Here is a 13,833-nt window from a genome sequence, read left to right as displayed (position 1 = left end):
GCCCTTTATAAATGACTTATTTATACTGATACCCATTTTCAAATTGTCTCATAAAATCACTTTTGTTAACACTTCATCCAAAAATGGTTGACATTATAAAACATTATCAAAATGACAAATTTACACTCGTGGTTAATTACAAAGACACCCGTTGATATTTATCATGTTTTCACACAACCCATTGAGTTTTATTATTTATTCACATAATTTTAGAAATCATAGTAATAAGGTTTTGAGATAATTTCATATAACTCCTCAATTGACATTCCTTGGACCCTGCTAGGCTAATTGAGGTTGTTGCAGGGTTACGAGCCATGTGACATATGTTTGATCCAAACTTCTAGTCGATAGAACTATGAATTCATAGTTTATAGGAAAAAGGGAACAAGAGGAATTTTAAGACAATTAGAGAAACAAAAGGAAGAAACTAAGGAACTACTCTAAGTTTTGCTTTGAGAATTGCTTGATTCATTTCAATGAATAACTTGTGTATTTGTACAAGGTTTGGTTGCTAAAATTAACTAAAATAAAATAGTAAATTATTTTAAGCCATAAAGAATGAATTACCTAAAATCTCACCCATTTAAAACCATTAACTTTTTATGGTTTACAACAATTCATTATGAACCATTAGTTTTTATGGTTTTAAATAATTTAATAATATAATATAATTAATTATAATTATATTATATTACGTTTATTTTTGTTCGTAGATCCTCTTGGATCATGGCTCCCCCATTTAAGATGTTTGAGTTCTTGGTCAAGCTAAATTGTGAGATGAGGAAACTCTGTTATTGCCTTGTCTTGAATATACCACTTCAACTTGCTAGGAAGTTGACTTTTTCTACAAATACGGAAATACTCATACTTTCCATGTTGGGTCTCACTAACCTTCTGTTCCAAGATACAATCTTTCTACAAAGGATCTTCTCGTTCAATCTTTAAGTCATCAACTGATGGAAGGCGTGTGTCTTCGTCGGGATCATCGTCAAGTAGAGATGGCTCAAAAAGTTTAAGATTCTCGACATTGATGACCGAGTACATATGCATGTATGGTGATAATTGAAGTCGAAAGGCATTATCACCAATTTGTTTGATGATCTTGAAACGTCCATAACAAATAGGCTTTAGTTTCTTGCCTTCACCGGTTAGCCGCTTCTTTCCAAGGTGTAACCATACTAGGTCACCTTCTTTGAAATTACATGGCACACGATGCTTATCATGGCGAGCTTTATATCGTTGCTGAGAACGTTTCAGTTGTGCCTCCACTTTAGTATGAATCTTTCTGACTCGTTCGAGAAATTTCTGTTAGAAATATGCCCTTAAAGCCAACTAATTATGTAATGGTTAGAGTTAATGACATCTTTTATAAAAGACATATTATGTTATCAATGGGCAAGAAATGTTGTTTTATACATTAAATCATCCTATATTATCTTTCAATATGTAGAACAACCATAGTCCAAGGAATACACGAGTGGATATGAGAGCTATGTAATGAGATTGCATACATGGAGACTTCTCATCATCCTTAAATCCTGAATATGTTCTTGGTCATAGGAATATTCATTGGGCGTCAATATTCCGCAAAGACCAGTACACACAGTATCGTCTTTATATGTAGGAAATGACAAGGTCTCAAGTCATTAAGTGTGGAGACACATCGATATGTGTGTAGGTGCTTGTAGAAGAACAAGTACACTGAACGCGATCCTACACATGAGTTACAACATGGAAGTCTTTACTGACATGTCAAGCTGGAACTCATAAATTGCAATGGTGCAAACTAATCCTTAGACCTGAGGCATCATAGATGTTTTGTGGCTATGTTGTTAATCTTTGAGGGAACTATACGGTCATGTTGAATTAGGCATAGCTTAAAGGTGCTCATTAGGATTCTCAATAGAGTCATGGAAGCAAATGAATGCACAAAAAGGAATCTCTACTCTCAGTAAAGGAGAGAGAATACTCCAAGATATGATTGTTCAAATCTCTGCGCAGAGTAGTGGATAAAACTTGAAAGAAGAAGTCTTCAAATCTTACAAGGATAATCATATAAAAGGAATGATTCACATTATGATATTGACAATCGGATTCCATGATCTAATAATGTGAATAAGGAGTATTGACATAAGAGAATGATTCAATTGCACGGTCATTCCAATTTGAATAGGTTCTTTCACAACGTCTCATTGAGCTCAGATAACCGTGACTTGCTTCTAGGCGACAACCATGGTTTGTGGATGTCCTAAAAGGTTTCAATTAACCTTTATTAATAGGAAGAATTAAATTGTGAAATTTAATTCGTATATCATCTTTAAGGAGTTAAGTCAACCCACTACCTTGCTAAAGGGAACCTACGGATCTGCACACCCAAAGAATGTGATTAGAGGTACAAATGAGGAGACACAAGTCAATGGTTGATAATCAAATGTCAAAGTCAACGGTAAAAATTCAACATATTGACCGGAGCAATTGACCAAAGTCAAATAGTTTGACTGGGTCAATTAAGTAAGACTATAATTATAATTTAATAGTTAAATTATAATTAAAAAGATTAATTATGAAATTAATATTGACATATAGAAATATTGGATTGGGCTTTTAAATATGATTTAAAAGGAAAGGGACAAAATGACATAAGATGACATGACCCATGGACCAAATGGAGCCCCAAATACCCACCCAATTGTCTTTTGTGTTGTCCTATATAAGCTAAGTGTTGGAGAAAACCTAGCTAGGGTTTTTAGTTTTCCTACTTTGGTTGATTAGTGATCATCTTTGTATCTCATCTTACATAAACAAAAAATTGGTCCAATCACGAAGTAGACTAGCATCCATACTTCTTGATTGCCTTCTCTTCATCTCTAGGAGCATTTGGTGTGGTGAGATAGAGGACTCCAATCTCGGAGCCTTAAGGTGAATGAGTCAAAAATAAGAGAAAGAAAAGGCATTTCCAACAAACATTCTTGAGAAATCAAGAAAAGGTCATCAAGGGTAAAGATCTATTCCCTTTTTTCTTTTTCTATTTGTGTTGAAAGAGACTAGGCTAAGATACTTGGTTTAAAATTAAAAAGGTTTAGCTCAACTAGTATAAACAAAATGAATCCACCATTTATAATGTTTTTATTGTATAGGTTGTGGCTAAAGTTCATTTCCTAAGCATTAGATGCATGTTTCCTTCAAAATCTGTGCTCGAGTATGTTCTTCTTCTTCTTTCCCACTTAATGGCTGGTCACTTATAGTGAATGCTAAATCAAAAGGACTCTGGGGTAAATAACCCAAACAAACCTCAAATGGAGATTTGAGTGTGGAGCCATGAATTGCTCGGTTAAAAGCAAACTGCAAGTAAGGGAGACTTTCATTCCAAGTCTTCGGATGCTTGGAATTGTAACCCCTCAACAAGTGTACCATAGTCCGATTTACGACCTCCGTTTGCCCATCTGTCTATGGATGAAATGCAGTGCTTCTTTTCAATCTAGTATCCATCATTCCCCAAAACGACCTCCAAAAATGGCCTAAGAATCGACTGTCTCTATTAGAAATAATCGATGTAGGTAAGCCAAAATGCTTCCAAACATATTGGAAAAATAACTTTGCAGCTCCTTCTCCAATAACGGTCTTTGCATGGAATGAGAATCACGATCTTATTGAAACGATCTACCACCACAAACATGTAGTCATTTCCAGACTTGGTTTTAGGCAATCCACCTAAGAAATCCATCGAGATACTCTCCCAAGGTTGGCTAGGTACTAGCAATGGAAGATACAGTCCTAACTTCCTGTTAGAAGGCTTCGATGTGTTGCATAGAACACAACCTCGAATGTATCGTGAAACATTGAGATGCATTTTTGGCCAATAAACATAGTGACGAAGATTCAATAGTCTTCTCAACTCCAAAATGTCCTGCTACTTTGGAAATATGAGACTCACGAATCCACTGCAATTTGTCTTCCATCTTCTGGAATGCACAATTGTGTTCCTTTGTACATTAGTCCATCATTCAATTGGAACTCACTAGTCTTTCCTTGTTGCAGCTTGGCATAGGCTGTGTTGAAATCAGCATCTATGTTATACCCTTTAGCATATTCAGAAGGAACAATGGGTTGGATTTGCATAGCCACCAGCAATGCGGAACTAATTGGTGTAGGTGGTTTAGATAACATATCTGCCAACATATTAGTTGCTCCATTCTTGTACTTTATCACAATATTGAGTTGTTGTAGGTAAGACATCCATTTCATATGGCGAGCTTGCTGACTTAGACTGTGTAGTTAAAAACTAAAGAGGTTTATGATCTGAGTGAACTATGACTTCTTTTCCCAACAAGTAAGCTCTCTAATGCTTCACTGCTTGATGCATTGCATACAGCTCCTTGTCATAAGTTGAATAGTTTAATACTAGTTAACTAAACATCTCAGAATGGTATGCAACTAGTTTCCCATCCTGAAATAATATGGCTCCCATGGCAGAGTTCGATGCATCTGCTTCCACTTCAAATGGTTTCTGCAGATTCGGTAATGCTAGTACTGGGGCCTCTATAATCTTTCATTTTAACAACTGGAAAGATTTTTCATGGTTTCTCAACTATTCAAACTTTTTTATTGGCATTTGTAAGAGAATGTGAGGGTGCTGTAATTTGAGAAATCACATGTACTTTCTCTAGGTCCATTTTCAGTTCTCCTGCACCAACAATGAATCCCAGGTATACAAGGTGTTGTTTCCCAAATTAACACTTCTTACCGTTTAACTGTAACTGATTTGTTCGTAGAACCTCCAAAATTGAGCAATATGATGAAGATGGTCCTCCCACGTGACACTAAATATGAGAATGTCATCTAAGTATACAATGACGAAGTCGTCAATGAAAGGGCGGAGTACCTCATTCATCAATCGCATGAAGGTAGCTAAATCATTACATAACCCAAATGGCTTGACTAACCACTCGAAGAGTCCCTGCTTTGTCTTGAAAGTAGTCTTGCAAGTGTCTTCTTCATGGATGCAAACTTAGTGATAGCCAGATTTGAGATCTAGCTTCGTAAAGTAACGAGCACCATGTAATTGATCTAACAAGTCATCAATCCTCGGTAATGGATACCGATTCTTGATCGTTATTTTGTTGAGTGCCCTATAATCTACACACATACGCCAGCCTCCGTCTTTCTTAGGCACAAGGAACACTGACGAAGCACATGGTGAGCAGTTAGGTTTGATGACTCCTTGTTTAAGAAGTCCTTGAATTTGCTTCTTGATCTCGTCAAATTCCGTCGGAGAAGTACAATACAAACCCAAGTTTGGTAGAGGTGAATCTCCTAACAACTGGATATCATGCTCCACAGCTCTCCTTGGTGGCAAACCATGCACATCTTGAAATAAGTCCTTGAACTTCTCCTGCAATTTCCCTATGTTTGAGCATTGCGTAGGAGATAAAGACAAAGTAGACAATGTCACATCTCCAGAACTCTGATTTTGTGGTCGAATCATCAACAAAACGTATTGCCCACATGAATTGACTAACCTCTTGGCTAGGTTTGCTGTCAGCAAATTATCTATAGCTTGAGGCTTGCAAGCGTTGATGTGGAACTTCTTCCCATCCTTCACAAGTCGATACTTGCGAAGCCTCCGATAGTGAATGGCATTTTGGTCCCATAAATATGGATTGCCTAATATGACTTGGCAAACGTCCAAAGGAACCACCTCACATGTCACCTCATCGATATATCGATTGGTGATAGCAAATTTGAAGGTAAATTGCTTCATGATCTGTAAGTCAACGTCCTTCTGAATCCATCCCAGCGGTACGGCTTAGGACGTGGTGTGGTGTCTAAACCCACTTTTCTTACTAAAGCCTCTGAAATCAGGTTTTTCTGACTTCTAGGGTCAATGATAGGTTGTACAATACTTTGCTTCACTTGAATATTCATATAAAACAACTCTTCATGGTTGTACGTGTCTTCAGTATCTATTGGTCTTGTCATAAGGGTAAGTGTAACATCAGGTTGCTTCAACTCTGGAAGCTCTTATGCCTGTTGTGCAGTTAAGGTGGCTTTTCTGTCATTTCTCCCATGGTTGTTTTTCTCGCGCTTTGGCCGCCACTCAGGATGGAGTATCCAACACTTGTCTTTGGCATGTCTGCTGGTTTGACAGTGATCACAGTAGACCTTCTGTGTCTGACCTTCCTTGCTCTGCTTCCCCTTTTTCAGCCAGTCAATTTTGTTGACAGGTTTTGATCTGTCATCCTTTTTGTCAGTTCTTTTATTTTTCGCCTCAATGGCGATGGCCTTCATAGTAGCTTCTTCAATAGTATCTACAGTGAACAATTTTAGTTCTTTCCGTATGTAGTCGGCAAGACCTCTAGTATACTTCATGAAAACATCATAGTCATCGACGTCGATGTCCAAAACCGTAGCTTAGTTGTGGAAGTCTGTTGTATACTCTTGTACAGGCTGCCCAAATCTTTGTCTGAAGTGTTGCCACTTATACCATCTTTCATCTTCATAGACAATTGATAGAATTTTTTTCTCAAAAGCATCTTGAAGTTCTTCCAAGTCAATTCTAAGACATCATACCGTCTCCACTAGGACTTCCACCATGTAAGGGCATGGGTTGAAAGTTTCAAACTCGCAAATTTTATCTTTTGCACATTAGAATACTTATAAATTGTGAAATAAGTTTCTAATGTGTCTATCCATTTATCTAGCTTTTCAGGATCAACATCTCCTTTATATATAGGGATATCAACCTTAAAATCAGTTTTTAAGGTATTAATAGAATTTTTGTTGTCACATGATTCAGCTTCCTTTTTCATTGGATGAGCTTGTGTGTCGTCTTCATCTTCGCTATCCTTAACAATCTTTTTCTTGAGCTTTTGATCAAGCTCATATGAAGTTGATGGATGTGAAGGTTTTCTAGTCTTCAAACTCTCCACGAGTTTAAGGATTGCTGCAGACAAGTTTTCAACTTGTTGCTCAAGCTTAGTGATGTGATCGCCATCACTAGATGTATCTTGTTTGTTTTCTCTAGTCATAATGTATCTCTTGGATCTTGGCTTTCGGTGTACGAGCAAAGGACCTAAAAGTTCTTCTCCAGAAGCTTTGCGTTGGTTGCGAGTTAAGACCATAAACCACCGTCACCCTCTCGGATCTAGTGCTCTGATACCACTTTATCCAAAACTTCTAGTCGATAGAACTATGAATTCCTAATTTATAGGAAAAAGGGAACGAGAGGAATTTTAAGACAATTAGAGAAACAAAAGGAAGAAACTAAGGAACTACTTTGAGTTCTTTCAGAATTGCTTAATTCATTTCAATGATAACTTACGTACTTATACAAGGTTTGGTTGCTAAAATTAACTAAACTAAAGTAGTAAACTATTTTAAGCCATAGAGAATGAATTGCCTAAAATCTCACCCATTTAAAACCATTAACTTTTTATGGTTTATAACAATTCGTTATGAACCATTAGTTTTTGTGGTTTTAAATAATTTAATAATATAATTAATTATAATTATATTATAGGGTTATTCGTAGCACTGGTCCTTCAATTATACTCGAAGTTACATTTTGGTCACTCAACTCAAATATTAGTTGCAGGGGTCACTCAATTGGGTGTTGTGTTGCACCATTAGTCCCTACCATCAAGTCTGTGACTTTTTCTGTTTAAAATGATGACGTGACAAGCATCCCTTAGATTATTGATGGGCAAATGTGACTTTTCAGTTAGGATTATTTGTAGCAATGATCCCTCAACTATACTCGGAGTTACATTTTGGTCACTCAACTCCAAAAAATAGTTACAGAGGTCACTCAATTAGGTGTTGTGTTGCACCATTAGTCCCTATCGTTAGAGAGACTTAACGGTATGGACTAATAGTGCAACACGACACCCAATTGAGTGACCTCTGCAACTAATATTTGAGTGGAGTGACCAAAATGTAACTCCGAGTATAGTTGATGGACCATTGCTACAAATAATCTTATATTATATTACGTTTATTTTTGTTAGTAGATCTTCCTGAATAATGTCTTATTGGGCTTGACTTGGGCTGATCTCCTTAGCCCAAGGTGGTCCGGCTGGCGTAGACCTCTCGGTTTCCCTTTCATTTCATTAAGGGCATTTCCATCATTCTTGACATAAGAAGTCCACATGATGTGCTCTGAGTTGATGTGCGAAATTCCACATCTATGTGTAGTCCATATGATAAAAATAGGATCCATTTTGCCGTGTAACCATTTAGTGAAACAAAGTCATCCATGGAAGAGCTCATATGTAGGTTTTCATGAATTTATTTATGAGTTTTTTAATTTTCTTTTTGTAGTACAAACGATTAGGGAAAGGAGTTTACACAAATATTCGTTGAATGCTTAGAGGTTTCAAATCTCTTCCCACATAAATGGAGGTGAAAGAACTCAACCAATTGAGCTATACTTCACTGACAATTATAAGTTTGTAAGGTATTCAAAGATTGGGTGTCAATTTAAAACAAGCGGAAAGTTTTTATGTAAATTATATAATCTTTCTTCCATCCTTTTTTAAAGTTCTATTCCAGGGTAAAGCGGAAAGTTTAAGTGACGAAACTTTTGAGAGAGCATTTTGTGGGGTTCGTATAGAATTTCCCTTGGCAAAAGTAAGCAAAATACAGAAGAAAAGCTCAAAGCAAGCAAAAACAACGGAGTCGCGTGGGTAGCAGGTGAGATTTAGAGCCTAGGGTTCAGAAAATTAGAATCTAGTAACAACGGTATCGAGTCCCTAAATTGAATTTGAATTTGGTGGTAAGACCGAATAGAATGCAGTCGCAGCAGCAGAAGATGAAGATGAAGAAGAATTTCAGAAAAAGAAGCGCGCCCGCTGAGGATAACCAAGATTGTGAAAAAATCAGTGACCAAGAAGATGAAGAAGAAGAAGAGAGGAGGTAGGTACCTTCCGACGTTGTTTTTGTATTAATTTCGTTTTTAATTTTTTGGATTTTATAAAACGGAAAGATAGAAAAAGTGCTATAATTTTGCTGAAATAGAAATAATGAGCAGAAGGATATTCAGGGTAGACTGATAATCATATTAGGGCTTTCTGTATTTTCTTAAATTTTGTATTGTAATTTGAAAATAAAGAATGTAATCTATGAAGTATGAATGTGTAGATTGGCGCTGGAGGAGGTGAAATTCCTGCAAAAGCAGAGGGAGAGGAAGTCTGGGATTCCTGCCTTAACTAGTAATGGTGCGACGCAGAATATTCCTAGTACCACAAATAACAACAATAGTAACAATAATACTAACCTTGATAAGAACAAGAGAGGAAGCGATGGCACTCATTCTCCTAGTAATAAGCATGGTGAAGGCGGTGGCGGAGATGGAGACAAAGATGATTTAGTCCTTCAAGATACCTTTGCTCAGGAAACTGCCGTCATGGTTGAAGATCCCAATATGTAATGTCCTTTTCTTTTGCTGTTTATATTGCTCTTGCTTTTGAATTTTGCCTCCATATAAACAATATTTACATTAGTGTAGAATGGGACTATTGTATTACCTAACATGATTAAGGCTTCCTATGTTGATTATTTGAAAGGTTGAAATATGTTGAACAAGAACTAGCAAAGAAGAGGGGCAGGAAAATTGATGCTTCAGATCAAGTTGAAAATGATTTAAAGCGTGCTGAAGATGAGTTATACAAGATACCTGACCATCTTAAAGTGAGTCACTCAGCACTCTAGTTTTATTTTCTAAAATGCTTCTATGTGAGTACATCAGACCTATCTAGACCTACGACTCTTTTTAGTGTTGCTCACCCAACTTATTCATTTCATCCTTAAAGCCCTTTCACTGCATCAACTTCTTTTAACTTGGGCCATTTCCTGCCAGGTGAAAAGGCGAAACTCAGAAGAAAGCTCCACTCAGTGGACTACTGGGATTGCCGAGGTTCAGCTTCCTATTGAGTAAAGCCCTTTTCTACTCTTAATTTATTACACTATATGTTATGTGAATGTTCTTGTTTGAAATTAGTTGTAGAGCACTTTTTCTACGCAATTCTTCATCCTTCTTAACGAAAGTGAGCATAGATGGTCACAAGGTTATGCCTTAGTTTTTGAATCTGCAGTGATAGCATGAGAGCAGAATCCTTGCATGTAATCTCATGGATGCATGATTTATATGATAATTTATCCTATACTATAAGTTTTTACTTGCCTTTTAATTGTTATGTTTTATTATTTCTAATGATTGCAGATACAAGTTAAGAAATATTGAGGAAACTGAGGCTGCCAAGAAGTTTTTGCAGGAGAAGCGGCTCATTGGGCAGACAAAATCAGAATTTAGCATCCCCTCAAGTTACAGTGCTGATTATTTCCAGCGTGGCAGGGATTATGCTGAAAAACTTAGAAGAGGTTGGTTAGTTTTCTTTCTTGATTCCATTGAATAATATGAGTAGATTACCTAGTTGACTTCACACCAAACTGGTAAGTCAAGGGCTATGCTAGTCACAAAATCTTTTTTTTTATTTAAATACAAGCGATAGTTTAAACTATAAGGGGAGGGGGGTTTCTCGCACACACTAACAACAAACATGAAACTTACTAACAACAAACATGGAACTTACAGAACATCCTGAGCTTTACAAAGATAGAAGTGCACAGGATGATGGTGGTGTTTCCAGACAAAATGATACTGGTACAGAAGCAGCAGGGCAGAGGCAAGCTGCAACAGATCAGTTCATGCTTGAGCGCTTCCGCAAACGAGAGCGTCACCGTGTCATGCGGAGGTAACGCTGCTCCAACAACAGTAAAATGCCTAGAATGGAATTTAGGCTAATAAAAAAGGAGTCAAGAATGGTTTCTGCACTCATTATGCCATACAACATGTGAAAATATGCTGTTTGTTGCAGTGTGTCACAAAGCTCATTTTGTTGCAAAAGCATCGTCCTAACTAGTTTTTGATGTAATATCTAACATTCTTTAGTCGACTTTGCGTGCTCAAAAGCTTGGCCTGTCTGATGACAGAGCTGAATGTGGATGGTCTTTCCTGGAAGCATACTTGCAATTTCTGTTTAGTTTGTTTCCATCACCCGAGGGAGCAGACCAAATGCAAGCTTTAAGAGCTTCAAATGTTCTGGCTGCATCCTCTTAATTGTCTAACTAGATATGTTTGGTTTGTCTTAAGAAATACCTTGAAATTTTTTAAGGTGTATGATTGTTAAAGTAATCACGCTCGATATAATGCAATCAAACAGTTTTGATTTCAAGTGTAGGTGTGATGGTTATGAAATTGATCAATATGTGAATTTGAACAGGTGGAAAATTTTCAAATTCATTTGGTTGCGAATAAATTGAAAGAGTTATCAAGACTTATATTGCTATGACTTACTAGATTTATCAGTCTGAAGGAGTTTTGACATGAAAAACGTAACATGCATTGATTAATGTCGTAGTTTAGGGAAAATTTAGCAAATACTACCTGAACTTTACCCATTTCGACACTTGACCGCCTGAACGTCATTTTGTGACAATTTATCACCTGAACGTCATAGCGGTTAGAGTTCTGTCAAAAAGAGTCTCGTGAGTCCCATGACTACTATTTTATTTCACATTGCCACAAACAGTTTTTTTATGCTAGATTACCGCCAGCAAAATTTTTTTGGGTATCAAATTAGGCCTTGGTCAAATGCAAGCTTTGGGAAAATAATTTAAAAAACCCGTCTTTCAATTCTTTTATTTATTTATTTATCAAAATAATCTTGGCAATTTTAAATAGCATTTTATGGGCTTTCAACAACTAACTTTACTCCTAAGAAAGCATTGTAGAGCTAAAGCCCATAAAATTATATAATAGCACTCCAAGGTCTTAAATATCGATATTATCCCCGATATTATCCCGATAATATCTGATTTTTGGGGGGCAGATATTTTAGCAACTAACCATGGTGTTATTGTCATAATATCGATATTATCCCGATATTATCCCGATAATATCGGGGAGATAACTTCAACATTTTTATGAATGATTTGGGCAATATATCGAGATATTATCGATAATATCCCGATACAAAACCCAAAAAATACATGAATTTTTTTGAAAAGTCTCCCCTATTGGGCAGAGGGATTCGAACCCCTCCCATTTTACTCATTCAACACCTTAACCATCATATCACTTATGTTTTTGTGAAGTCAAGAAGATAACTCGTAGAGAAAGAGGCAAGGGGACTTTGTCAAGTCAAGAAAATTACTCGTTATCTATAACTTCGAACTATGTTGAAGTAGGAAGTAGTAATTATGGTTATACTCATAACCAATCATTTCCCTACCCTTCATATCCCATTCCTGTTGGGATGGAATCAAGCGACTCATGGAAAGAATCCGAGACTCAATCTTCAAATGATTTTGCTTATCGACAACGTCAACCAATCTCGGATCCATATGGGTGGCATGTTAACAATTACATGCAAAACTATTTTGGGGATTTATCATTTGATGACTACTCTTCAAAATATACTTACTCTACACATAGAGATGAAGAAGATAGTGAAAATTTTGAACCTCATAGGAACTCTATGTGGTACTAAGTCACTCATGTATCTTACCATGCAATGTATAAAGTGTAAAATATTGTAGTAATTCATTATATATAAATGATTATGGCGTGTTTAATCTTCTTTCATTAATTACTACATATTTTCTACACTTACAGTGTTTGCCAGCTCGCTATATAATCAACTTAAATCAGTTAAATCCATCATGCAATGCATTTCCTTCCAATTTTTTGTGATAAACTAATAAATAATTGACTAAATAAACATCCTGCAAAGTTTCAATAAAAATTTCCAAGTTTTTCTTATAATTTCCTTGATTTTTATTCAATTTTTACCGATACCGATAATATCCCGATATTTCCTTCGATATTTCTGTGTTTTTGGACTTCCGATATTTTCGATACCACCAATATTTTAGAACTTGTAGCACTCTATGGGCTGACGGGAGTATACGGATTCTTCATAGTTACTAAACTCTTCTCCTAGGAAAGCATGAAAATAATAACGTATATTGTTCCAAAGCAAAGGAAAATTTCGATTTGGTATAACATTTTCTTCACTCCTGAATGCCTTTATCCAATAGTAAGAACACATGATGTGCTTGAAAGCAATAGAAAATTTTGATTTGGTGTGAATTTCTTCACTCCAATAGTTCAATTCCTTTCATGTCATATAACAGGGGCCTCTGGACACGAGACATGTCGAGCTACTCAGTTTGTAAGGGCATAATAAAAAAACAACCTCGCAAGTCTGAATTTTGTCCAACATCCAGAGCTTTGGGCTTACGACCCAAAAAATAAAATTATACACATGAGAAATGCACTCTTATTACGATTGCATACTACTTGTATGGGTTTTTTTTGTTGGAATCTGAGTTTCATTAAATAGAAGGTCAAGGCTAGATTACATCAAAATGAACTCAAATAATTGAGTTCACACCAGATATAACACAGACAGACATAGAGCCCACTACAATAATAAAACTAACAAAATGCATAACGCACACATAAAGGCATTAAGTCCACATAACGACAAAAAGCCCACATAACGACAAAAAGCCCACAAACTGCAAAAGCCCACAAAACACAACACAACACAATATTAGGAGACCCTAACACAAATAATAGATATGCGCGCACAATCCAATAGATAAAGCCACATGCCATGCAACCAAAGCAAGCCGACAACACCAAAGAGAAACCAATAACCAACAGAAGATAGTGGCGAGCAAGCCACCCAAGCTAGACCTAGGAGTAGAGCTACCACAATCCAAGCAGTAAGTGCTATTTGCACTTTTAAGGGCATCCCAAACTCCATA

At 36.5% G+C, this 13,833-nt stretch overlaps 1 protein-coding gene across 1 annotated transcript; it reads left to right on the top strand.

The window, feature by feature from the left end:
* The first annotated feature begins 8,530 nt into the window (after positions 1-8,530).
* On the top strand, positions 8,531-11,231 carry LOC110755675 (integrator complex subunit-like protein). Its single transcript, XM_021956910.2, has 7 exons — positions 8,531-8,691; positions 8,779-8,913; positions 9,139-9,423; positions 9,564-9,687; positions 9,857-9,930; positions 10,220-10,377; positions 10,592-11,231. Exons 2-7 carry the CDS (start codon positions 8,789-8,791, stop codon positions 10,753-10,755), a joined length of 930 nt encoding a protein of 309 aa, XP_021812602.1. The 5' UTR covers positions 8,531-8,691; positions 8,779-8,788; the 3' UTR covers positions 10,756-11,231.
* Positions 11,232-13,833: the final 2,602 nt, after the last annotated feature.

The sequence above is a fragment of the Prunus avium genome, chromosome 3 (genome assembly GCF_965620075.1).
Source record: "Prunus avium chromosome 3, drPruAviu1.hap1.1, whole genome shotgun sequence".
NCBI classification, from domain to species: Eukaryota; Viridiplantae; Streptophyta; class Magnoliopsida; order Rosales; family Rosaceae; genus Prunus; species Prunus avium.
This window is presented reverse-complemented; position numbering and strand designations above follow the sequence as displayed.